A 23,738-nucleotide genomic window follows, 5' to 3' on the forward strand; every position below is an offset into this window, starting at 1 on the left:
CACCCACCAAGTACAGGCCCAGAGACATCAAGTGCTCCTCATATGTTAAGCATATAGACTAGACTAGACCACGTAAGGACTTCAATGGACCAGATGGATTATTACAACAACGCTGTGGTCCCCATTACTGATGGGATGGTGGGATTCAAGCCCATGTCTCTGGATCAGGGCTTTGAGTCTCTGGCTGCTAGTCCAATATGTGCTCCCATACCCCCAACCCCAGGATGGAAGTAACTGGGCTTTTAGATACAAGCCGCAGGGCTGTTTGCAGCTGAAGATACATTCTGGAGCAACACTCCCGAATCAACTCCTCTTCTCAAAGTCAAGGTCAACCTTTAATGTGACTACAGGATGGTACCTGTCTCCCTGCCCTGGGACTGTATGACAGGGGAGGGTAGAGGGAACTTTACTCTGTATCTGGTTTGGAGAATATGCATTGTGAGGAGAGACTAAGGGAGCTAGGGCTTTACTCATCGGAGAGAAGGAGGATGAGAGGAGACATGATAGAGGTGTACAAAATATTAAGAGGAATAGATAGAGTGGACAGCCAGCGCCTCTTTCCCAGGGCACCAATGCTCAATACAAGAGGGCATGGCTTTAAAGTAATGGGTGGGAAGTTCAAGGGAGATGTCAGAGGGAGGTTTTTCACCCAGAGAGTGGTTGGTGCATGGAATGCGCTGCCTGGGGCGGTGCTGGAGGCAGGTACATTGGTCAAATTCAAGAGATTGTTAGATAAGCAAATGGAGGAACTTAAAATAGAGGGATATGTGGGAGGAAGGGGTTAGATAGTCTTAGGTGAGGTTTGAAGGTCGGCACAACATTGTGGGCCGAAGGGCCTGTATTGTGCAGTATTGTTCTATGTTCTATGGTATCTAACCATGCTTTCCTTTCCCAGGAGTGTATCTGGAGAGGGAAAGGAATCCCATTCCATGATTCCTAAACTTTAACCCTCTGACCTTCCACACCATCAAAGTTCCCAATTAAAATCTTTATCTCTGCCTTCTCCTGTTAACCCGATTTCTCTCCCACAGCTGCTGCCTTACCTGCTGAGCATTTCGAGCATTTTCTGTTTCTATTCTGTGACGAGAATCAACTTACTTGGACAACAACTTATTTGCTCAGTTAAGGAATTTGGGACAGGTTGTGTGTCCCTGCTTGGTCCCCTCCTTTTCCTGGTACTCTGTTAACTGTTAGTATTTTTATCAGTCCAAGTCCCACATTTGATCAGTGTTCCTGCTGCTTGGAGACACAGGAGACTGCAGATGCTGGAATCTGGAGCAACACACAAAATGCTGGAGGGACTCAGTAGGTCAGGCAGCAGCTGTGGAGGGAGATGGACAGTCGACGTTTCGGGTCAAGACCCTTCATCCGAACTGAAAGAGGGGAGAGAGCCGGTATAAAGAGGTGGGGGGAAGGGTTGGAGCAGGAGCTGGCAGGTGAGAGGTGGATCAGGTGGGGGGAGTGATAGGCAGAGGGGGGAGGGGGAGTCGGACGGGCGTCAAGAGGCTGGGAGGTGAGAGGTGGTAGGGCTGGAGGTGATGGAATTTAACAGGACGGTGGAGCATGGAATACAGGGAGGGAGGTGGGGAGGGCAGGATCCTACTGATGATCCTACTGTTTCCCTGTGAACTTCAGATCCATGTTTCAATGATATGAGGGATCTTTAAGAATCCACACTGCACTGTGCTTGGTTTGCTTGAGCAGTGATAGAGGCCTCAGATGAGCCATCATGGCACTTCAGTGAAGCATCCCCTTGTAGAGGAGCTGGCACTGAGGCACACGTGGACTATGGAGTGACAATCCGGTGGAAATGTCTGACGTACATCTCCGCTCAACATGGGGAAAGCAGGAGAACACAAGTAAACAGCAGGAGGAGGCCACTCGGCCCCTCAACCCTGCCCCACCATACAACATCTTCATGACTGATCTGCCGCAGGCCTCATCTCCTCTTCTGTGCCAGTTCCCCATCACCCTCAATCCCTGATCATTCAAACATTTATCTCCCTCCCCAGTGATCCGGCCTCCACAACAGTCCAGGGAAGGGAATTCCAGAGGTTCCCCTTCCTCCGTGAGGTGCCCCTTGCTCAGGTGTGAGAGGGGATGGAAGTATACAGGTGAAAATGTCCAGAAGGAAAAAGCTTATCAAACCACGCCACACCTGGAAACTAGGCACATGAAGCTGATCCGCAAACGCAGTCATATAAGTTATGAGGAGAAAAGCAGTGACAATATCAGAAATGGCTCCAGCAGAGGGTGAGAGAGCCTCCCCACTGATTCTACTCCGCCAGTCAGGTCACTGATGTCAGTCACAGGGCGGTGTACACGCTCCTGTCTACCTCATCGGTGCTGAGGTCGAGGGTTGAAAGCTTCAAGTTCCCAGGAGTGAACATCACCAATAGCCTATCCTGGTCCACAGCCAAGAAAGCTCACTGGCACCTCTACTTCTTCAGGAGGCTAAAGAAATTCGGCATGTCTCCATTGACACTCGCCAACTTTTACTGATGCACAATAGAAAGCATCCTATCTTGATGCATTCTGGCTTGGTACGGCAACTGCTCTGCCCGAGACTGCAAGAAACTGCAGTTGTGGACACAGCCCAGCGCGTCACGGAAACCAGCCTCCCCTTCATGGACTCTGTCTACACTTCTCGCTGCCTCGGTAAAGCAGACAACATAATCAAAGACCCCTTCTACCCCGGACATTCTCCCTTCTCCCCCCTCCCATTGGGCAGAAGCCTGAAAGCATGTACCACCAGGCTCAAGGACAGCTTCTATCCCACTGTTATTAGACTATTGAACGGTCCCCTAGTGCGATAAGATGGACTGTTAACTACAAGGGGGCTGCGGATGAAGCTGTGATCTGGGTTTATTGCCCACAACACCTCACCACACAGACAAAGCAATCCACTGCCCACAGAGTGCTTCGGACCCAGTCACTGTTGTGAATTAGGGCTACGTAACAGCTGATATAGACAGGGAACAATCAAGGTGTGAGACCTTGGGAACATTACACAGAGTGAATGACGAACCTGCCATAATTCACAGCCAGCTTCCCAACCTGAACACAGGGCTCACTTCACTGAACTGCCATCGTTAGACACATCCCATTCCAAACATTCCAGAACAGAGTTAGGGTCACACACCCCGTGTGGTTCTGAGGAAATGCTTCACTGTCAGAGGAGCAGAGCTGAGGACCTGCTGGACTGTGGAAGAGCGGTACTGAGGGAGCTCCTCTGTGGGAGGGGTGGTACTGAGGGAGCTCCTCACTGTGGGAGGGCGATACTGAGGGAGCTCCTCACTGTGGGAGGGGTGGTATTGAGGGAGCTCCTCACTGTGGGAGGGCGATACTGAGGGAGCTCCTCACTGTGGGAGGGCGATACTGAGGGAGCTCCTCACTGTGGGAGGGCGATACTGAGGGAGCTCCTCACTGTGGGAGGGCGATACTGAGGGAGCTCCTCACTGTGGGAGGGGTGGTACTGAGGGAGCTCCTCACTGTGGGAGGGGTGGTACTGAGGGAGCTCCTCACTGTGGGAGGGCGATACTGAGGGAGCTCCTCACTGTGGGAGGGCGATACTGAGGGAGCTCCTCACTGTGGGAGGGCGATACTGAGGGAGCTCCTCACTGTGGGAGGGGTGGTACTGAGGGAGCTCCTCACTGTGGGAGGGGTGGTACTGAGGGAGCTCCTCACTGTGGGAGGGCGATACTGAGGGAGCTCCTCACTGTGGGAGGGCGATACTGAGGGAGCTCCTCACTGTGGGAGGGGTGGTACTGAGGGAGCTCCACACTGTGGGAGGGGTGGTATTGAGGGAGCTCCTCACTGTGGGAGGGGTGGTACTGAGGGAGCTCCTCACTGTGGGAGGGCGATACTGAGGGAGCTCCTCACTGTGGGAGGGGTGGTATTGAAGGAGCTCCTCACTGTGGGAAGGCGATACTGAGGGAGCTCCTCACTGTGGGAGGGGTGGTACTGAGGGAGCTCCTCACTGTGGGAGGGCGATACTGAGGGAGCTCCTCACTGTGGGAGGGCGATACTGAGGGAGCTCCTCACTGTGGGAGGGGTGGTACTGAGGGAGCTCCTCACTGTGGGAGGGGTGGTACTGAGGGAGCTCCTCACTGTGGGAGGGCGATACTGAGGGAGCTCCTCACTGTGGGAGGGCGATACTGAGGGAGCTCCTCACTGTGGGAGGGGTGGTATTGAGGGAGCTCCTCACTGCGGGAGGGGTGGTACTGAGGGAGCTCCTCACTGTGGGAGGGGTGGTACTGAGGGAGCTCCTCACTATGGGAGGGCGATACTGAGGGAGCTCCTCACTGTGGGAGGGCGATACTGAGGGAGCTCCTCACTGTGGGAGGGCGATACTGAGGGAGCTCCTTACTGTGGGAGGGCGATACTGAGGGAGCTCCTCACTGTGGGAGGGGTGGTACTGAGGGAGCTCCTCACTGTGGGAGGGGTGGTACTGAGGGAGCTCCTCACTGTGGGAGGGTGATACTGAGGGAGCTCCTCACTGTGGGAGGGGTGGTATTGAGGGAGCTCCTCACTGTGGGAGGGGTGGTACTGAGGGAGCTCCTCACTGTGGGAGGGCGATACTGAAGGAGCTCCTCACTGTGGGAGGGGTGGTACTGAGGGAGCTCCTCACTGTGGGAGGGGTGGTACTGAGGGAGCTCCTCACTATGGGAGGGCGATACTGAGGGAGCTCCTCACTGTGGGAGGGCGATACTGAGGGAGCTCCTCACTGTGGGAGGGCGATACTGAGGGAGCTCCTCACTGTGGGAGGGCGATACTGAGGGAGCTCCTTACTGTGGGAGGGCGATACTGAGGGAGCTCCTCACTGTGGGAGGGCGATACTGAGGGAGCTCCTCACTGTGGGAGGGCGATACTGAGGGAGCTCCTTACTGTGGGAGGGCGATACTGAGGGAGCTCCTCACTGTGGGAGGGGTGGTACTGAGGGAGCTCCTCACTGTGGGAGGGCGATACTGAGGGAGCTCCTCACTGTGGGAGGGCGATACTGAGGGAGCTCCTCACTGTGGGAGGGCGATACTGAGGGAGCTCCTCACTGATGACGGGGCCATTTTCCGAACGGAACATTACACTGTCCAAGACATCTGAACATTCAGAATCCCACAGGGTCTGATCCTCAGTCTCCAGGCCAATACCTAACACTCAGCCAACATCAGTCATCATGGCATGGACCCGATATCAGGTTGCTCAGTGTGAGAACTTCCTGCACTCAATTTGGTCGCTGAAGTATGTGACTGTCAAATGCTCAACAAAAGCTGAGACTGCAAAAGGCACCATATCAGTTCAAACATTACACTGTGTTCCCAGTGCCCCTCTCAGAGAGGGAGAGCGAGACGCTGATGGAGGCAGGAATGCACGGAGATTAGAGGGGAGTGATACTATGGGTTGTGTTCTGTGGAAGGAGTGAAAGATCCAGGAATTAAAAATTGTCCGTTTAATCTGCTGTCTGTTCCTTCCTCCACTGATCAACACCAGGCAAAGCTCCAATGGAAAAAAAAATCTGGCACACACGCACAAACACACACACACGCACGCACACACACACACACATGCAAACACACGCACACACACACACACACGCACGCACACACACACACACATGCAAACACACGCACACACACACACACACACACACACACACACATGCAAACACACACACGCGCACACACACACATGCACACGCACACATGCACACGCACACGCAAACACGCACACGCGCGCACGCACACGCACACACACACATGCAAACACACGCACACACACACACACACGCACGCACACACACACACACATGCAAACACACGCACACACACACACACACACACACACACACACATGCAAACACACACACGCGCACACACACACATGCACACGCACACATGCACACGCACACGCAAACACGCACACGCGCGCACGCACACGCACACACACACATGCAAACACACGCACACACACACACACATGCAAACACACGCACACACACGCACACACACACATGCAAACACACACACACGCACACACACACATGCACACATGCACACGCACACGCAAACACACACACGCGCACACACACACATGCACACACGCACACGCGCACACACACACACACATACAAACACACACAGACACGCACACACACGGACACACATATTTGCCACAGGACACGGAGACACACCTGGATCTTAATTGATTGGGATCCTTCTATGGTTGAATAATCAGCCAGAATTCAATACAAGAGGACACGGCTTTAAGGTAATGGGTGGGAAGTTCAAGGGAGATGTCAGAGGGAGGTTTTTCACCCAGAGAGTGGTTGGTGCATGGAATGCGCTGCCTGGGGTGGTGGTGGAGGCTGATACATTGGTCAAGTTCGAGAGATTGTTAGATAAGCATATGGAGGAATTTAAGTTAGAGGGATATGTGGGAGGAAGGGGTTAGATAGTCTTAGGCGAGGTTTAAAGGTCGGCATAACATGGTGGGCTGTAGGGCCTGTATTGTGCTATACCGTTTTATGTTCCATGTTTACAGAGGAAGATCCCATACTTAGAGTCACAGAGTCACATAGCACGGAAACAGGCCCTTCAGCCCAACCGGTCTGTGCCGACCAAGATTCACATCTAAATTAGTTCCATTTGGCCATGTTTGGCCCATATCCCTTTAAACCTTTCCTATCCACAGACCTATCCAAGTGCCTTTTAAATGTTGTTAATGTACCTGCCTCACCCACTTCCTCTGGCAGCTCGTTCCATATACGGACCACCCTCTGGGTGAAGAAGTTGCCCCTCAGGTTCCTATTAAGTCTCTCCCCTCTCACCTTAAACCTGTGCCCTCCAGTTCTTGATTCCTCCATCCTGGGAAAAAGACTGCATGCATTCAGCCTATCTACGCCCCTCATGATTTTATACACCTCCATAAGATCACCACTCAGTCTGCTACACTCCAATGAAAAACGTCCCAACCTGCTCAACCTCTGCATGACTCAGTCCCTCGAGTCCTGACAACATCCTCGTAAATCTCCTCTGCACTCTTTCCAGCTTAATGGCATCTTCCTCTAGCAGGGTGACCAAAACTGAACACAATATCCCAAATGCAACCTCACCAACCTCTTGCACAACTGCAATGTAACCTCCCAACTTCTTTCCTCAGTGCCCTGACTGATGAAGGCCAATGTGCCAAGTGCCTTCTTCACCTCCCCGTCTACCTGTGATGCCACTTTCAGTGAGCCACGTACTTGTACTCCTGGGTCCCTCTGTTCTACAACACCCTTCAAGTGTGGAGCCCGTTGTGGAGCAGTCCCCCGGTGGTTGTCTGCAGCCCAGTGACCACCAGCGAGCAATGATGTGGATGTGGGAAACAAGTGTAATATATCCTTAAAATCAAAATCTGAATTAAAAACAAAATACTGGAAACATTCAGCGGGTCAGACAGCACCTGAGGAAAGAGCAACAAAGGGTCCTGGGCCTGAAACATTAATAGTTTTCTCTCATCGCGGATGTTGCCTGACCTGCTGAGTGTTTCCAGCAAGTTCTGCCTCTGTACGTGATATATCCAGGTTTGCAGATGATACCGAGCTGGGTGGAATGTGGATATGAGGGGCCTGCAGAGAGGGGGATATGAACAGGCTAAAGGATGGGCAAGGATGTAGAATACAACACAGAAAAATAGTCATCCACCAGTGGAAAAGTAACAGAAAAAGAGTGATTTTGAAAAGGGGAGAAACGAAAGGGTGTTGGTGTTCGGAGGGACCTCATACACCGATCTCTGAAAGTTAACGTACGGGTACAGCAAAGCAGTTGGGAAGGCGAATGGTATGTGGGCCTTTATTGCAAGTGGATCTAGATACAATGATACAGCATTGAAACAGGCCCTTCGGCCCAACCTGTCCATGTCCATCGAGGTGCCTAACTGAGTACAGGAATGAAGGCATCTTAGTGAAATGCCACAGAGTGCTGGCGGGGCCACCTCTGGAATGCTGTGCCCAGGATTGGTCTCCCAATCTAAGGAGGTACGTACTTGTAACTGAGGGAGTGCAGCAGAGGTTCACCAAGATTTATTCATGGGATGGGGGGGGGGAGGGGGGTTGTCCAGAGAGATGAAGCAGACAAAGTTCATACTCGCTGGAGTTTTGAGGAGTGAGCAGTGATTTCATTGAACAGAGGCTGAAACGTCCCCTGGCTGGGGAGCTGAAAACCAGGGTGCCAGTCTCAGAGGGTTCAGCCATTCAGGACAGAGACCACAAGAGGAGACATGAGAGACTGCAGATGTTGGGATCTGGAGCAACACACAAAGTGCTGGAGGAACAGCGGGTTGAGCAGCGTCTGTGGGGGCAAACGGACAGTTGATGTTTCTGGTCGAGACCCTTGTTATAGGCTGCAGAGATTAGAAGAAATTATTTCAAGAGGGTAATGAATCTCCAGAGCTCTGTACACAGGAGGCTGGGCAGACCGGGTTGATGGGTGCAGTCTGAACAGAGATCGATAGCTTTTTAGATATAAAATGGAATCAAAGGACATGGGATTAGTGCAGGTCACGGTGAGGGAAAGAACAGAGAGGGTCTGATTGAATGGTGGACCAGGAATGAGAGCAATTATCCCCCAGTGAGGGTCAGTGTGTGTGGGACCCCTCCCCCAGTGAGGGTCAGTGTGTGTGGGACCCCTCCCCCAGTGAGGGTCAGTATATAGAATCATAGAATCATAGAACAGTACAGCACAATACAGGCCCTTCGGCCCACAATGTTGTGCCGACATTTAAACCTCACCTAAGACTATCTAACCCCTTCTTCCCACATATCCCTCTATTTTAAACTCCTCCCTATACTTATCTAGTAATCTCTTAAACTTGACCCATGTACCTGCCTCCACCACCGCCCCAGGCAGCGCATTCCATGCCCCAACCACTCTCTGGGTAAAAAACCTTCCTCTGATATCTCCCTTGAACTTCCCACCCATTACCTTAAAGCCATGCCCTCTTGTATTGAGCATTGGTGCCCTGGGAAAGAGGTGCTGGCTGTCCACTCTATCTATTCCTCTCAATATCTTGTACACCTCTATCATGTCTCCTCTCATCCTCCTCCTCTCTAATGAGAACAGCCCTAGCTCCCTTAGTCTCTCCTCATAATCCATACTCTCTAATCCAGGCAGCATCCTGGTAAATCTCCTCTGCACCCTCTCCAACGCCTCCACATCCTTCCTATAATGAGGTGACCAGAACTGGACACAGTACCCTAAGTGTAGTCTGACCAGAGTATGTCTGGGACCGACCCTCAGTGAGGGTCAGTGTGTGCGGGACTGTCCCCCAGTGAGGGTCAGTGTGTGTGGGACCGACCCTCAGTGAGGGTCAGTGTGTGTGGGACCGTCCCCCAGTGAGGGTCAGTGTGTGTGGGACCGACCCTCAGTGAGGGTCAGTGTGTGCGGGACTGTCCCCCAGTGAGGGTCAGTGTGTGTGGGACCGTCCCCCAGTGAGGGTGTGTGTGGGACCCGTCCCCCAGTGAGGGTCAGTGTGTGTGGGACCCGTCCCCCAGTGAGGGTCAGTGTGTGTGTGGGACCGTCCCCCAGTGAGGGTGTGTGTGGGACCCGTCCCCCAGTGAGGGTCAGTGTGTGTGGGACCCGTCCCCCAGTGAGGGTCAGTGTGTGTGGGACCGTCCCCCAGTGAGGGTGTGTGTGGGACCCGTCCCCCAGTGAGGGTCAGTGTGTGTGGGACCCGTCCCCCAGTGAGGGTCAGTGTGTGTGTGGGACCCGTCCCCCAGTGAGGGTCAGTGTGTGTGGGACTGTCCCCCAGTGAGGGTCAGTGTGTGTGGACCGTCCCCCAGTGAGGGTCAGTGTGTGTGGGACCCGTCCCCCAGTGAGGGTCAGTGTGTGTGTGGACCGTCCCCCAGTGAGGGTCAGTGTGTGTGGGACTGTCCCCCAGTGAGGGTCAGTGTGTGTGGGACTGTCCCCCAGTGAGGGTCAGTGTGTGTGGACCGTCCCCCAGAGGGTCAGTGTGTCGGGGACCATCCCCCAGTGAGGGTCAGTGTGTGTGGGACCGTCCCCCAGTGAGGGTCAGTGTGTGTGGGACCATCCCCCAGTGAGGGTCAGTGTGTGTGGGACCCGTCCCCCAGTGAGGGTCAGTGTGTGTGGGACCGTCCCCCAGTGAGGGTCAGTGTGTGTGGGACCGTCCCCCAGTGAGGGTCAGTGTGTGTGGGACCGTCCCCCAGTGAGGGTCAGTGTGTGTGGGACCGTCCCCCAGTGAGGGTCAGTGTGTGTGGGACTGTCCCCCAGTGAGGGTCAGTGTGTGTGGGACCGTCCCCCAGTGAGGGTCAAAGTTAAAACCTTTGATGAGATACCACCGAACTACTGTTTCCCCTCGTCTCTCTCCACAACTCTGCCTGTCTCTCCAGCATTCCGTGTCTCACATGTACCGAGCATTCACGTGTTGTTACTCACACAGCATATCTTCCACAACCTTCCTACACACAGCACGGTGCCAACCGTCACAGCGTGAAACATTGCTGGCAGGAACCATCACACATCAGGTCCCACCGTGACCCATCAGCCCGTCTATGTAGACCCCGTCTCCCACCTTTCCCTTCCCACTGCACCTGTTTTGTTGCCTCACAACCTCTCCACATTGCCCTCCCACCACACTCCGTACCTGCAGCTTATCTGACGTGGGAAGTCTTCCTTGTAGCCTTCAGGAGAGCTCGCCAGCTACCAGAGTTGTGCCTGAACTTCTCTTCTGGGACCTCCCACTGAAGTTGGCAGATTTGTACAGAGCAGAAGAATGCCACAGGCGGTATTTGTTGGTGCCAAGATAGGAGCGGGCAGGACCCGTCCCCATCACAGTCACTCTCGCAGCTCTCTGCCTGTGTCCCAGCCACGTCCGGGCAGCACCTGCTGAGGTGGCTGTCAGAGAAAGTGAGGGCTGGCAGTCCCTGGGGGCTGGTGTCATTGACCAGAGCTCTGTAGGACACTGCCGTCACATCAGTGGGCTGCTGACTACGAGGCAGACTCAAACAGCAAGTGAAGTCATCAGTTGGAGGCAGATTGAATTACAGGCTGGCTAATTGGAGTCAGATCTGGAACACACCCCAGCCTTTGACTGAATCAAATTGAAAGGAAGTCTGTTTCCAGTTAGTTCACCGCCTTGTGCTTGGACTGGAAGAGAAAATGGGAACAGAACCTCCAACAACATCCACTCTCCGCCATCCCACCCCTTTCTCTGTCCCCCTCTCCCTCTCTGTCTCTCTGTCTGTCTCCCCCCCTCTCTCTGCCCTCTCTTTTTCTCTCTGCCTTTTTCTCTGCCCCCCTCTCTCTCTCTATCTCTCTATCTATTCATCTGTCTCCCTCTCTGTCCTCTCTTTCTGTCTCTGCCTTCCCCCCCACCTCTCTCTCTCTCACTCCCTATGTCTCTCTCTTTCCTTACCCCCCACTCTCTCTCACTCTGTCTCTCTTTCTGCCTTCTCTGTCTCTGCCCCCTCTCTGTCTCTCTCTCTCTTTCTTTGCCCTGCTCTCTCTCACTCTCTGTCTCCACCTCTCTCTCTCTCTCCTCTTTCTCCATTCACTCTGCCATTTGCCCTGTTCTCCAACCACGTGTGCTGGCTCAATTTCTATCTCCCTTTTCCTTTCCATCTTCCTCTACCTGTTTCTCCTTGCATCTGAGCCTCTCTTCACTTTCCCTTCCCCCCCCCCCCCCCCACCTGCTCACCACGTTACACAAACAATGTGGTAGATTGGAGAAGGTGTGGAGGGAGGGGAGATTCACCGGGGACGGAACATCTCAGTTATGGCTTGGCTGATGGGAGACCTGACAAAGATGTACAGAACGGTGAGGCTCGATAGGAAATGTTCTCCTGTAGCAGAGGGGTCTAAAACTGAAGGGTGAGGGTGATTATTGTGACGGTTCTGAGGCAGAGAGGGGATGTGAGGAAGAACCTTTTCATCCAGAGGATGGGGGTGGTGGAGGCAGAGAGTCTCACAACATCTGCCTGGAGCCCTCTCTGTCTGTCTTTCTCTCTCCCCCACTCTCTCTTTCTCTGCCCGTCTCCTCTCCCTATTTCACCACCTCATCTGTCCACCTGCTCCCTGTTCTACCCACTCCTCCTCGCTCTGACCTTTAAATTATTTTTGCTAAATTTATTCTCATTCCAGAGAAAATATTCTCCACCACTTACCCCTCACTGCCCCAGTTATAACGGTGTGCACCTTCTCATTACAGAGAGGAATTGCCTGCCTCGATACCGTCTGTACCTGTGGCTCTGAGATAATCTGTTTTCTCCTTGCTTAAGTGAACCTGATTTCCTGCAATGTACATTCCTGATTTATGGAAGAGGCAGCGTGGACACCTCTTCCCCCAGGAACCGATCTCCCTGAGTGAGATATTCTGAAGTCCAGCAGCTGTTCGAAAGCACGAGTCTTTCTGCAGGTGAGATGGCTCAAGGCCTTCTGTCCCACGGTGAGGTGTCACAGAGGGAAAGCCATTCAACCCCTCTATTCTGTTAAACAAGGCACCAATCCTCATGGAGTCTGCGCTCAGAAACAGGCCCTTCGGCCCAACTCGTCCAGACCGACCATGCTGCTCATCTAAGCTAGTCCCATTTGCCCACATTTGCCCCATATTCTGTTAAACCTGTCCGTCACCGTGCTGCCCATCCTCCCCAGCACCTTCTCTTCAACACAAAATTACCTTTTTTAGCTTTCTTCCCCAGTTCTGCCAAAGGGTCTCCATTCTGCAACGTGAAGTCTGCTTCTCTCTCCATGGGCGCTCCCTCACCTGTGGAGGATTTACAACATTTCATGTTTCAATTTCAAATTTCCACCATGTTTTTATTTACTTTCCAATCATGACGTCTGATCCGCTGGGTCACAGACACAGGTCCCTGCCGTACCACCAGTCACAGCCCGGCACCCTGAGTCCATTCCCACTCTCTGCTCTCCATCCCATAACCAACTCCCAGTCCGTCAGTACATTGTCATGGTGCTGTGGGGCGGGGGGGGGGGGGGGTACTGTGGTGGCCTCACTGTGGGAGGGGCAGTACTAAGGGAGGGTCACACTGTGGGAGGGGTGGTACTGAGGGTCCCTGGTAGAGGTCTCTCTACGCGGGAGTCCTCCCGCTGTACGTCGGGGACCTGGGGTGGAGGGTGTTGCACCGGGCCGTGCCGTGCAACCGATTCTTGAGCCGGTTCACCGACACTCCGGCCGCCTGTCGCTTCTGCGGCCGGGAGGAGACGGTGTACCACGTGTATGCGGAGTGTGAGAGGTTGCAGCCCCTCTTCGAGTATCTGCGGGGGCTGCTGCTGAAGTTCTGGTTGCACTTCAGCCCGGCGCTGTTGGTCTACGGGCACCCGGTGCGGCGCGGGGAGGGCCGCGCGGCGGATCTCCTGGTGGGTCTCCTGCTGGGCCTGGCCAAGCTGGCCATCCACGGGACGCGTCGGCGGGTGGCCGAGGGTCCCGGCCAGTCTGCCTGCCTGCCCGTCTTCCGTGCTTACGTGCACGCGCGGGTGTCTTTGGAAAGGGAGCACGCTGTCTCTGCAGGCGCCCTGGCTGAGTTTCACGCTCGGTGGGCCCTTCAGGGGATCACATGTGTCGTGGACAGTTCCAATGTGATTCTGATCTGAAGTGTGTGTTGCGGTAGCGGGTGTAGTGCTGCGTGTGTGTTTCACGGGTGTTAGTTTTGCTTAGTTGTTTCTTTCTGTATTAGCTGTAATGTAATTGATATTGGTTGTTTTTTGTAGTGCTTTTAGTGAATAAACATTTTGTAAAAAAAAAGGGGTGATACTGTGGGAGGGGTGGTACTGTGGGAGGGGTGGTACTGTGGGAGGGGTGATACTGTGGGAGGGGTGGTACTGTGGGAGGGGTGATACTGTGGGAGGGGTGGTACTGTGGGAGGGGTGGTACTGTGGGAGGGGTGATACTGTGGGAGGGGTGGTACTGTGGGAGGGGTGATACTGTGGGAGGGGTGGTACTGTGGGAGGGGTGGTACTGTGGGAGGGGTGGTACTGTGGGAGGGGTGGTACTGTGGGAGTGCCGTGGTGCCTCTGTGTAAGGGTGTTTCAATCCACTGTGGATGGAGCTACAGAACCGTACAGCGCAGAGACAGGCCCTTCGGCCCAACTCGTCCATGCCTGATGCCTATGGTTGGCCCAAGTCCCAATGAACCTTTCTTACCCACAAGTGTCTTTTAAACATTGTGACTGTACCCCCCTCTAGCCCCTCCTCTGGCAGCCCATTCCATGTACCCACCACCCTCTGTGTGGAAAAAGTTGCCCCTCAGGTCCCCTGTAAATGGCAGGAGTCAGTCAGCTCTTGTTGCTCTGCCCCTGGTGGGGTGGGGGGGGGGGGTTGTTGTGGACCCTCCCTGCATCATGTCAGTGAAGCAGAGACCCAGGGAGGGGTGAGCCGGATGCAGCAGTTGCTGGAATCCGATAGGCCACCTGTAGAGGTGCAGGTACGTGGTCCGTCAGTCCCCAGTTAACCCCTCCGCCCTTCTCCTCCCCTCCTGCCTGGGACACCTCCCCCCACCCCACCGTTCCCCAGCCCCCTCTGCAACCTCCCACTGACCTCCCACCCCTCAGGAAACTCGGTCCCGATCACTGCAGAGAAACATCCCCCCAGGTCCTCCTCTTCCCACCCCACCCTCATTCCATGCCCTCTGCCCCCCGACCCTCCTGCCCCAGGGACAGTCCCCACCCCACCTTCAGCCCCTCTGTCACCCCCTCCTGGTTCCCTCCTCCCATTGACTCCCTCCCCCAACCCTCTGAGGGACCAGCCCCGACCCCCACGGATGGGGGTCCCTCACCCCAGGACCATTCCAATGCTTCCCGCCCCCCCCCCCCACCCCCGGATCAGGGGGCAGAGCTGGGGCCAAACATGGTGTCTGCTCCGCTCTCAGCTCCAACTGGTGTCCCACTGCTGGAGGGAGGACGGGACATGTCCCGTGCGAGGGAGACCCGTCCTGGGATGAGACATGTCCCGTGCGAGGGAGACCCGTCCTGGGATGGGACATGTCCCGTGCGAGGGAGACCCGTCCTGGGATGGGACATGTCCCGTGCGAGGGAGACCCGTCCTGGGATGGGACATGTCCCGTGCGAGGGAGACCCGTCCTGGGATGGGACATGTCCCGTGCGAGGGAGACCCGTCCTGGGACACCCGTGGCCGTCGCCCATGGACCCCGAGTGGTGGAGGGTGACGTCAGCACCCAGCCCGACAGCCCCCGACATCCCTCCCCACCCCGGTGTAAATCGGGAGGGCGGCAGACACCGTCCTGATGGCAGCTGACACCCACCCCAACCCCCCCAGGCACTGCACCACCCGAGAGCTCCACACCACTGTGGAGGGAGTGGTGAGGGCAGGAGGGGTGAGGGGGACAGGAGAGACCAGCAGCCTGTGGGGGGGGTACAGGGGGGCAGGAGGGGTGGAAGCGGGGGAAAGGGTGGGGGTGGGGTTGGTGGGGGGCAGGAGGGAAAGAGGGGACGGGAGGGGTTGGGGTCTCTGCCTGTGGCAGCACACAGAGGGGCACAGGCAGGGGGAGTGGAGGGGATGAGGGGGAGGGGGGACAGGGAGGGGAAGGGGAGGCGATGAGGGGTGGAGACAGGGGAGGGGAAGGGGAGGGGAGGGGCAGCGTTAGGCGGAGGGGGAGGGATGGGAGGAAGGTGGCTGAGGGCAGGGCCCACAGTCCACCCAGCGTCACTCCCTCGGTACGGTGTTGTTCACTCTGTGCCGTGAGGAAGGTGACCTGAGCCCTGACCCCATATCCCGAGCCCTGAGGAAGGAGTGGCAGGGGTGCAGGGTCAGGGGTTGGGTGTGGGGGGCACTGTGTTACCCACCAGCTGTGCCTCCAACCTCGGATCAGCAACAACACATGAATCCCCCTCCCTGCTCCATGTGCCTGACTCTGGGGCAGGTCCCGGGGGCGCTCGCTGCTGGGTGAGATCTGGGGAGCTCAGGGAGAGCGTAGGACCACTCCCCGCCTCTCCAACACACCACCCCCCCCCCCAACTGTCAGACCCCCCTTGGTTCCAGCCCCCCTTACCCTTACCCTCTCCACTCTGCTCCACCTCAGTATTGAAGTTCTCGTACGAGTCCCAGCGGACGAGTGGATCGGCAGTGTCGTAATCGACCGACGCGCTTGGCCCGTTCTCCAGGTGTTCCATCCCTGACTCGGACGGAGAAAGATTCCGTGAGACAGGAACAACAGCTGTCCCCCAAACACCACACCCACAGGCGCGACAACCCACATAGGATGGGGCAGGTCTGTGTGGGACCGTCCCCCAGTGAGGGTCAGTGTCTGGGACTGTCCCCCAGTGAGGGTCAGTGTGTGTGGGAGCGTCCCCCAGTGAGGGTCAGTGTGTGTGGGACCGTCCCCCAGTGAGGGTCAGTGTGTATGGGACCATCCCCCAGTGAGGGTCAGTGTGTGTGGGACCTGTCCCCCAGTGAGGGTCAGTGTGTGTGGGACCTGTCCCCCAGTGAGGGTCAGTGTGTGTGGGACAGTTCCCCCATTGAGGGTCAGTGTGTGTGGGACCGTCCCCCAGTGAGGGTCAGTGCGTGTGGGACCGTCCCCCAGTGAGGGTCAGTGTGTGTGGGACCGTCCCCCAGTGAGGGTCAGTGTGTGTGGGACCGTCTCTCTAAGTGTCTCTGAAACGTAGTGATTGTATCTGGTTGAGGCAGGTACAATAACAACATTTAAAAGACACTTGGACAGGTCCATGGACAGGAAAGGTTTAGAGGGATATGGGCCAAACACGGGCCAAAAGTTCGAGCTTAGGTGGAAATCTTGGTTGGTATGGACCGGTTGAGCCAAAGGGCCGCTTTCTGTGCTGTATAGCTCCATGACTCCATGATTCCAAGTGTGGCCTTACCAACATGTGGTACAGCTGTAACGTGACGTCCCAACTCCTGTACTCAGTGCCCTGACCGACGAAGGCCAGCGTGCCAAACACCTTCTTCACCACCCTGTCTACCTGTGTCACCACTTTCAAGGAGCCAGGTACCTACACTCCTGGTCCTCTCCGTCCTACAACATTCCCCAGGGCCCTGCCATTTACTGTGTGTCCTGCCCTGGTTTGTCTTGCCAAAATGCAACCCCTCACATTTACCTGAATTGAACTCCCTCTCCCATTCCTCGGCCCACTGCCCAGTTGATGCAGATCCTGTTGTAATCTCAGACAACCTGCTTCACTGTCCGCACCACCAATATTGGTGTCATCTGCAAACTTACTGACCAGGCCACCTCCATGCTCATCCAGATTGTTAACATAGATGACAAATAGCAGGGGACCCAGCACCGACCCCTGCGGCACACCACTGGTTACAGGCCTCCCGTCTGAAAAGCAACCCTCTACCACCACTCTCTGGCTCCTACCACCAAACCAATTTTGTATCCAATCACCCTGGACCCCAGGTGATCTAACTTTCTGGACTGGCCAACCAAAGTATTCAACACAGGAGATCAAGTTGATGAAGGAAGGATCTGCATTGGCTGTGTGCCTGTGTCTTCACTTGCTGAGGCCCTGAGCTCTGGAATCTACCCAAACCCCTTCGCCTCCCTTCAGCACCCTTGTGCACCAGCCAATTTGTCCAAACTTTCATTCGCATCTCCTCACATCTCCTACTTTCCCACTTTAGCTTTTCTGTCTGACTGACCTCTGTCAACACTTGGGCCTCCGAGCTCCGCAGTCTCTCGATCAGTGTAGGAGGTTGTGAGGGGCTCTGAGGGAGGGATCTAACATCAGGAAGGGTACGGACCATTGGTGGAGGGGTGACGGAGGGTGAAGGTGATTGGTTGAAAAACCAAGAGTGAGATACAGGGACCCATTCTCCCACAGTGAGGGGTCGGGATTGGGAATGTACGGCCAGGGGAGGGGCAGAGGCAGATTCAACTGTAGGGTTCAGAAGGGAAGGGGGTCATCGTGTGGAAGGAGGGAACGAGCTGAGCTGTGGGCAGAGGCTGGGGAGTGGGACAGGCTGGATCAGTCCCACACAGACCTGGTACAGACACAGTGGGCAGAGTGGTCTCTTGCCTGCTGTCATCACTGAGTGATCCTGTGCGCGCGGTGTAGAGGTGTCTGCGGTTGAAGCCTTACCTTGTATCTTTTCCGGACCAAAGGAGAAAATGAACTCGACCTTGAAGTACTCGGGGAATCTGTCATCTACAGGAAAGAGTGCAAAGAAGATTTACCAGGATGTTGCCTGGACTCGGGGGCCTGAGTTACAAGGAGAGGTTGCATTGACTAGGACTTTATTCCCTGGAATGTAGGAGATTGAGGGGTGACCTGATCGAGATGTATAAGATCATGAGGGGCATAGACAGGGTGAAAGCACACAGTCTTTTTCCCAGGGAGGGGGAGCTAAAAACAAGAGGGCACAGGTTTAAGATCAGAGGTGAGCGATTTCAAAGGGACATCAGGGGCAGCTTCTTCACACAAAGGGTGGTGCGTATTTGGAACGAGCTGCCAGAAATAGTGGTTGAGGCGGGCACATCAGCAACATTTAAAAGCCATCTAGATAAGTCCATGGATAGGAGAGGTTTAGAGGGCTACGGGCCAAACGTGGGCAGATGGGACCAGCTCGCTGGGCAACACAGTCAGCATGGACGAGTTGGGCCAAAGGACCTGTTACCGTGCTGTGTGACTCTGTGACAGGAGAGAGATGGATTGTTATTCTGCAGTGACGGAGGGCGCTGGGAGTAATCTGGGCAGTTAACCCAGAGTGTGGGACTGTCAGACTGACAGTGACACAGGCTGACTCCATCAACACAACCAGTGATCTGTCCTGGCAACTCCCCCCTCCTCCTGGGGGGAGCAACTCCCTTCAGAGTGGAGGCTGCAGGGGGCATGGGTGCAGCAACCCCTCTGCCCCCTATCCCCAGTAACGTCTGCCCGAGGTGTTCCCGGGGAGTTACTGAGCCGGGTCTGTCACAGATAGACAGGTCTGTCTGCACTGGACGGGGTCCAGGAGCGGGAACGTTGGCTGGGTTCCAGGCTTAACGCCAAACGAGAGCTTCAGAAATAGGAGCAGGAGGAGGCCGTTTGGCCCTTCGAGCCTGCTGCCCCCTTCACCACGATGGTGGCTATTCTTCTACCTCTGCTCTGTTTTCCTGCCCCATCGCTTCATTCCCATAATGTCCAGAAATCTATCAATCTCTATTTCAATTAAACTCAATGACCTGGTATGCACAGCGCTCTGGGGACAGAATTCCAAAGATTCACCACCCTCCAAGTGAAGGAATTTTCCTCATTCCCTCCCAACTGGCCCAGCCCTTATTTCGAGAGTCTGCTCTCTGGTTCAAGACTCCTCTGCCAGAAAATGTTCTCCCCACCCTTCCCCTGTCGAATCCGCTGAGGATGTTGTGTCTCAGTGAGGTCACATCCCACTCTTCCCAATACAAGAGAGCAGAAGAGCAAATCAGGTAGTTAGGTGGCTTCACCAACAACTTATTCCTTCGGCAACCCTGGCCTCACCCGTCACAGACATTCCCTTTGTCCTATCCACCCCTTGTCCACCTTCTCTGTAACTAAAAACAGCCTGTTCTTTCACTTTCTGATTCATACTCGATGGCCAGCATGACACAATGAGCCAAAGGGCCTGATTCTGTGCTGTAGGCTCTATGGCCATTTCAGTTAAGAAGTGTCAAGACAAGCACTTGGATCACCGAGGTGCAGACAGCGAGAAGGTGGGATTAATATGTATGGGTGCCCACTGGTGGATTGAGTGGGCCGAATGACCTGTTTCCGTGCTGTATGAAACTCTAACTTAATTGTGACAAAAGTACATCAGACTAAAACCCATCTCTCCACAGATGCTGCCTGACCTGCTGAGTGTTTCCGGCACTCCCTGTTTCGATTCCAGTGAAGTGCAACCAGATTGCCCGATCAGCTGACTGACCTGTCCCACCAGAACATGACTGGGGAACGTGTGATACACCCTTTCTATAGCAAGTGCATAATCGCCACCACCTTCTCAAGGGCAATTAGGGATGGCAATAAATGCTGGCCTTGCCAGTGATGCCCAGATCCCAAAAGAAGAACAAACTGTCACATGTGCCCTGGGAGAGAGGGTGGGGAAATCAGGCAGATCTTCCTGCCCCAAATCACTGCGCAGTGTTCCCTGGGTTAAACAGAAAGGAACCAGCGAGCCCTGGCTCCGGTCTCCTCCAGGGTGCCATCAGCTCAAGGGAAGGATGAGAAGACAGCAGGAGTTCCAGCTCCTGATCACGGGCCAAGAACCCAGCTGGCAGAAGCGAGGAACCTTCTCAGCTCGAACTACAACCCAGATGGCCACTGAATTGGATCAGGCATTCTGCTCATCAATGAAAATACAAATGGAGTTTGTACGTTCTCCCCGTGACTGTGTGCATTTCCTCTGGGTGCTCTGGTTTCCTCCCACATTCCAAAGACGTACGGGTTAGTAGGTTAACATGGGTGTAACTGGGCGGCGTGGCTCGCTGGGCCAGAAGGGCCTGTTACCGTGCTGTATAAATAAAGTTTAAGAGCTAAAAGTATTAACTAAAGAATATCACCTTTCATAAAACAATGGCATCACCTTTAAAGGCATCATCGAGGTCCTCTTTTCCAAACACAACACCAAGGTCATGGATTGCACATGTGTGGAACTGCACACGGAACACAATCTCCCGTGCTGGACTCTGGTACCTCTTATGATAACACTTCAGCTGTAAAGAACAGAAACAGAGATTCCTCCACACATGCTCGTCAGGGGAATCCGCTGGTCAATCCGGGGAACAGAGGGAGGGGAAGTCACCACCACCCAGCTCAATGTTTCCTGATAAACCTCTTGAGGGGCAGTGTATAGGAACTGCGCAGTGAGGGTCAGTGTGTGTGGGACCATCCCCCGGTGAGGGTCAGTGTGTGTGGGACCATCCCCCAGTGAGGGTGAGTGTGTGTGTGGGACCTGACCCCCAGTGAGGGTCAGTGTGTGTGGGACCCATCCCACAGTGAGGGTCAGTGTGTGTGGGACCATCCCCCGGTGAGGGTGAGTGTGTGTGTGTGTGTGGGACTATCCCCCAGTGAGGGTCAGTGTGTGTGGGACCGTCCCCCAGTGAGGGTCAGGATGTGTGGGACCCATCCCACAGTGAGGGTCAGTGTGTGTGGGACTATCCCCCAGTGAGGGTCAGTGTGTGTGGGACCCGTCCCCCAGTGAGGGTCAGTGTGTGTGGGACCCATCCCACAGTGAGGGTCAGTGTGTGTGGGATCCATCCCACAGTGAGGGTCAGTGTGTGTGGGACTATCCCCCAGTGAGGGTCAGTGTGTGTGGGACCGTCCCCCAGTGAGGGTCAGTGTGTGTGGGATCCATCCCACAGTGAGGGTCAGTGTGTGTGGGACCGTCCCCCAGTGAGGGTCAGTGTGTGGGACTGTCCCACTGTGAAGGTCCGTTTATTCATGGTTGGGTGTAATATTAAGAAAATTGAGATTTGGGTTTTATTAAACAATCTCTTACCAAAATGTCTCCCTTCAGCATGAGTCCTGGCTCGATTGTGATACAGATGCTGGTCTGACCATCTCCCGGAATATCGCTGAAACATTTGATAACATAAAGTAAGACAAAGCTCGCGTGATAACGTGTACAAGAGACGCAGAACGTCAGGCATCTGGGTGTTGGGATGTCACTCACTAGATTCCTGAGGTGTAGACAGGCTGCATGCTCTGGTAAATCTTCAGGAATGGTCGACATCCTGCAGGAAAGGAGAAGCCTCGATGACCCTCAGTTCCAGAAGGTGCGTGGGCCACACCTGCCGGAGGAACATCCGCCAAAGGTTATTGCCCACCTCCTGCCATTCCATGAGATCCTGGCTACTCTGTGATCCAACCTCTTCTTCCCCTGTTCCCCGATATTCCTAAATCCCTGGTTATCAAAAATCTGCCCCTTTAGACTCCCATGACATGGAAACATGCCCTTTGGCCCAACTTGTCCATGCTGACCAAGATGCCCACATGAGCCAGTCCCATTTGCTGCGTGTGGCCCACATCCCTCTAAACCTTTCCTATCCGTGGCATGGTAGTGTAGCGGTTAGCGTAACGCTTTACAGCGCCAGCGACCCCGGGTTCAAATCCGGCCGCTGTCTGTAAGGAGTTTGTACATTCTCCCCGTGTCTGCGTGGGTTTCCTCCGGGTGCTCCGGTTTCCTCCCACATTCCAAAGACGTACGGGTTAGGAATTTGTGGACATGCCATGTTGGTGCCAGAAGTGTGGCAACACTTGCGGGCTGCCCCCAGAACACTCTACGCAAAAGATGCATCTCACTGTGTGTTTCGATGTACATGTGACTAATAAAGATATCTTATCTTATCTTATCCATGTACCTGTCCAAAGGTCTCTCAAAAATCTGTGCCCTTAAATTTATGCCTTCTGGTTTTAGACCTGCCTACAGCTGGAAAAAACTGTGACCATCCATCTTATCTCTGCCCTTCATGATTCCTCTATCCTGTCACCTCTCGGCCTCCTTCACTCCGGGGAAAACTGGCCCATCCTGTCCAGTCTCTCTTCATAACTCAAGCCCTCCAGTCCTGGCAACATCCTTGTGAATCATTTCTGCCCCCTCTCCTGCTTAATCACATCCTTCCTATCGTGTGGTGAGCAGAACTGTGCACAATATTCTGTGGTCTCAGCAACATTTTATACAGCTGTAACATGATGTTCCAACTCCTGTACTCAGTGCCCTGACGATGAAGGTAAGCGTACCATAGCTTCAGCACCCTGTCTACCTGTGTCTCCGCATTCAGGGAACTGTGTTCCTCAACCCCTCGGTACCTCTGTTCTTCAACTCTCCACAGCCCTCTCATTCACTGCGTACGTCCTGCCCTGGTTTAACTTCCTAAAGTGCACCACTTTCAAATTTAAAATTGACATTCAAGTTGGCATCAATTATCACTTCCAGAACAGCGTTCCGATATTCCTGCCCTCCACGCATGGGATGCTTCCCAACATTGTTCCTGAAACTCTGGCCCTCACAGCCGGGGCTGAGTCCCATTCCCAGACTCTCTGGAGACTGGAGTTCTGGGCCGCTGACTCTGCACCTGCTTAGTGTTCCCAGTGTTTTCTGTTTTTAGTTGTTGTCCATCCTGAATTAGCTGTGAGCAGGATTGAGTTGCCTGGACATGTCGGGGAGAGTGGGGGCAGGCAGCTGAAGATCCCCCTCCCCCCACCTGCCAATGCCCGGGCAGGAGGCAGCAGATGGATGAGGGTCAGAGGAGGAAGCAAATCGATGAAGGCAATTCTATCGTGGAATAGCAGCTCTTGGGAAAACAGGGACACTCTCAAAGAATACCAGGAACCTTAGCAATACTGGGAACACTCGGGAACAATCAGAAATGCCAGGAGAACTCAGAAACACTGGGCCTTGGTAAACTTACCACTCTTGGACTCGAAGTTGGGGATGCCATGCACGATGACATGATGCAGAAACAGAGGTTTGCTGTTCATCTTGATGGTTCCGGAGAGAAGTCCACTGAAATAGTGGACGTACCTGCATCAGAGCAATGTGTGAATGTTACACGATCATACAGGCAGTGTCCGGAGAGAGAGGTACAACACAGGACTGCCCAGGTCTGACACAGAGTGAAGCCCCCTCTACACCGTCCCATCACACACTCCTGGGGTCAGACACAGAGTGAAGCTCCCTCTACACTGTCCCATCACACACACTTGGGGATCAGATACAGGGTGAAGCTCCCTCTACACCGTCCCATCACACACTCCCGGGGTCAGACACAGAGTGAAGCTCCCTGCACACCGTCCCAT

At 54.5% G+C, this 23,738-nt stretch overlaps 1 protein-coding gene across 8 annotated transcripts in view; it reads right to left on the reverse strand.

Annotated features, from left to right (window-relative positions):
- tns1b (tensin 1b) overlaps positions 1-23,738 on the reverse strand; it is a 290,940-nt gene that overhangs the window by 101,071 nt on the left and 166,131 nt on the right. For 7 of the 8 annotated variants that reach the window (XM_052014032.1, XM_052014015.1, XM_052014023.1 and 4 more), the window contains 7 exons: positions 23,351-23,463; positions 21,613-21,730; positions 21,439-21,514; positions 20,524-20,653; positions 18,066-18,131; positions 16,022-16,138; positions 12,670-12,756 (listed from right to left, as the gene is read on the reverse strand). In XM_052014032.1, the coding sequence (XP_051869992.1) occupies positions 12,670-12,756; positions 16,022-16,138; positions 18,066-18,131; positions 20,524-20,653; positions 21,439-21,514; positions 21,613-21,730; positions 23,351-23,463 (707 nt within the window). The remainder of the gene's footprint in view (positions 1-12,669; positions 12,757-16,021; positions 16,139-18,065; positions 18,132-20,523; positions 20,654-21,438; positions 21,515-21,612; positions 21,731-23,350; positions 23,464-23,738) is intronic. The other variant, XM_052014038.1, reaches the window with a different exon arrangement.

The sequence above is a fragment of the Pristis pectinata genome, chromosome 1 (assembly GCF_009764475.1).
Source record: "Pristis pectinata isolate sPriPec2 chromosome 1, sPriPec2.1.pri, whole genome shotgun sequence".
NCBI lineage: Eukaryota > Metazoa > Chordata > Chondrichthyes > Rhinopristiformes > Pristidae > Pristis > Pristis pectinata.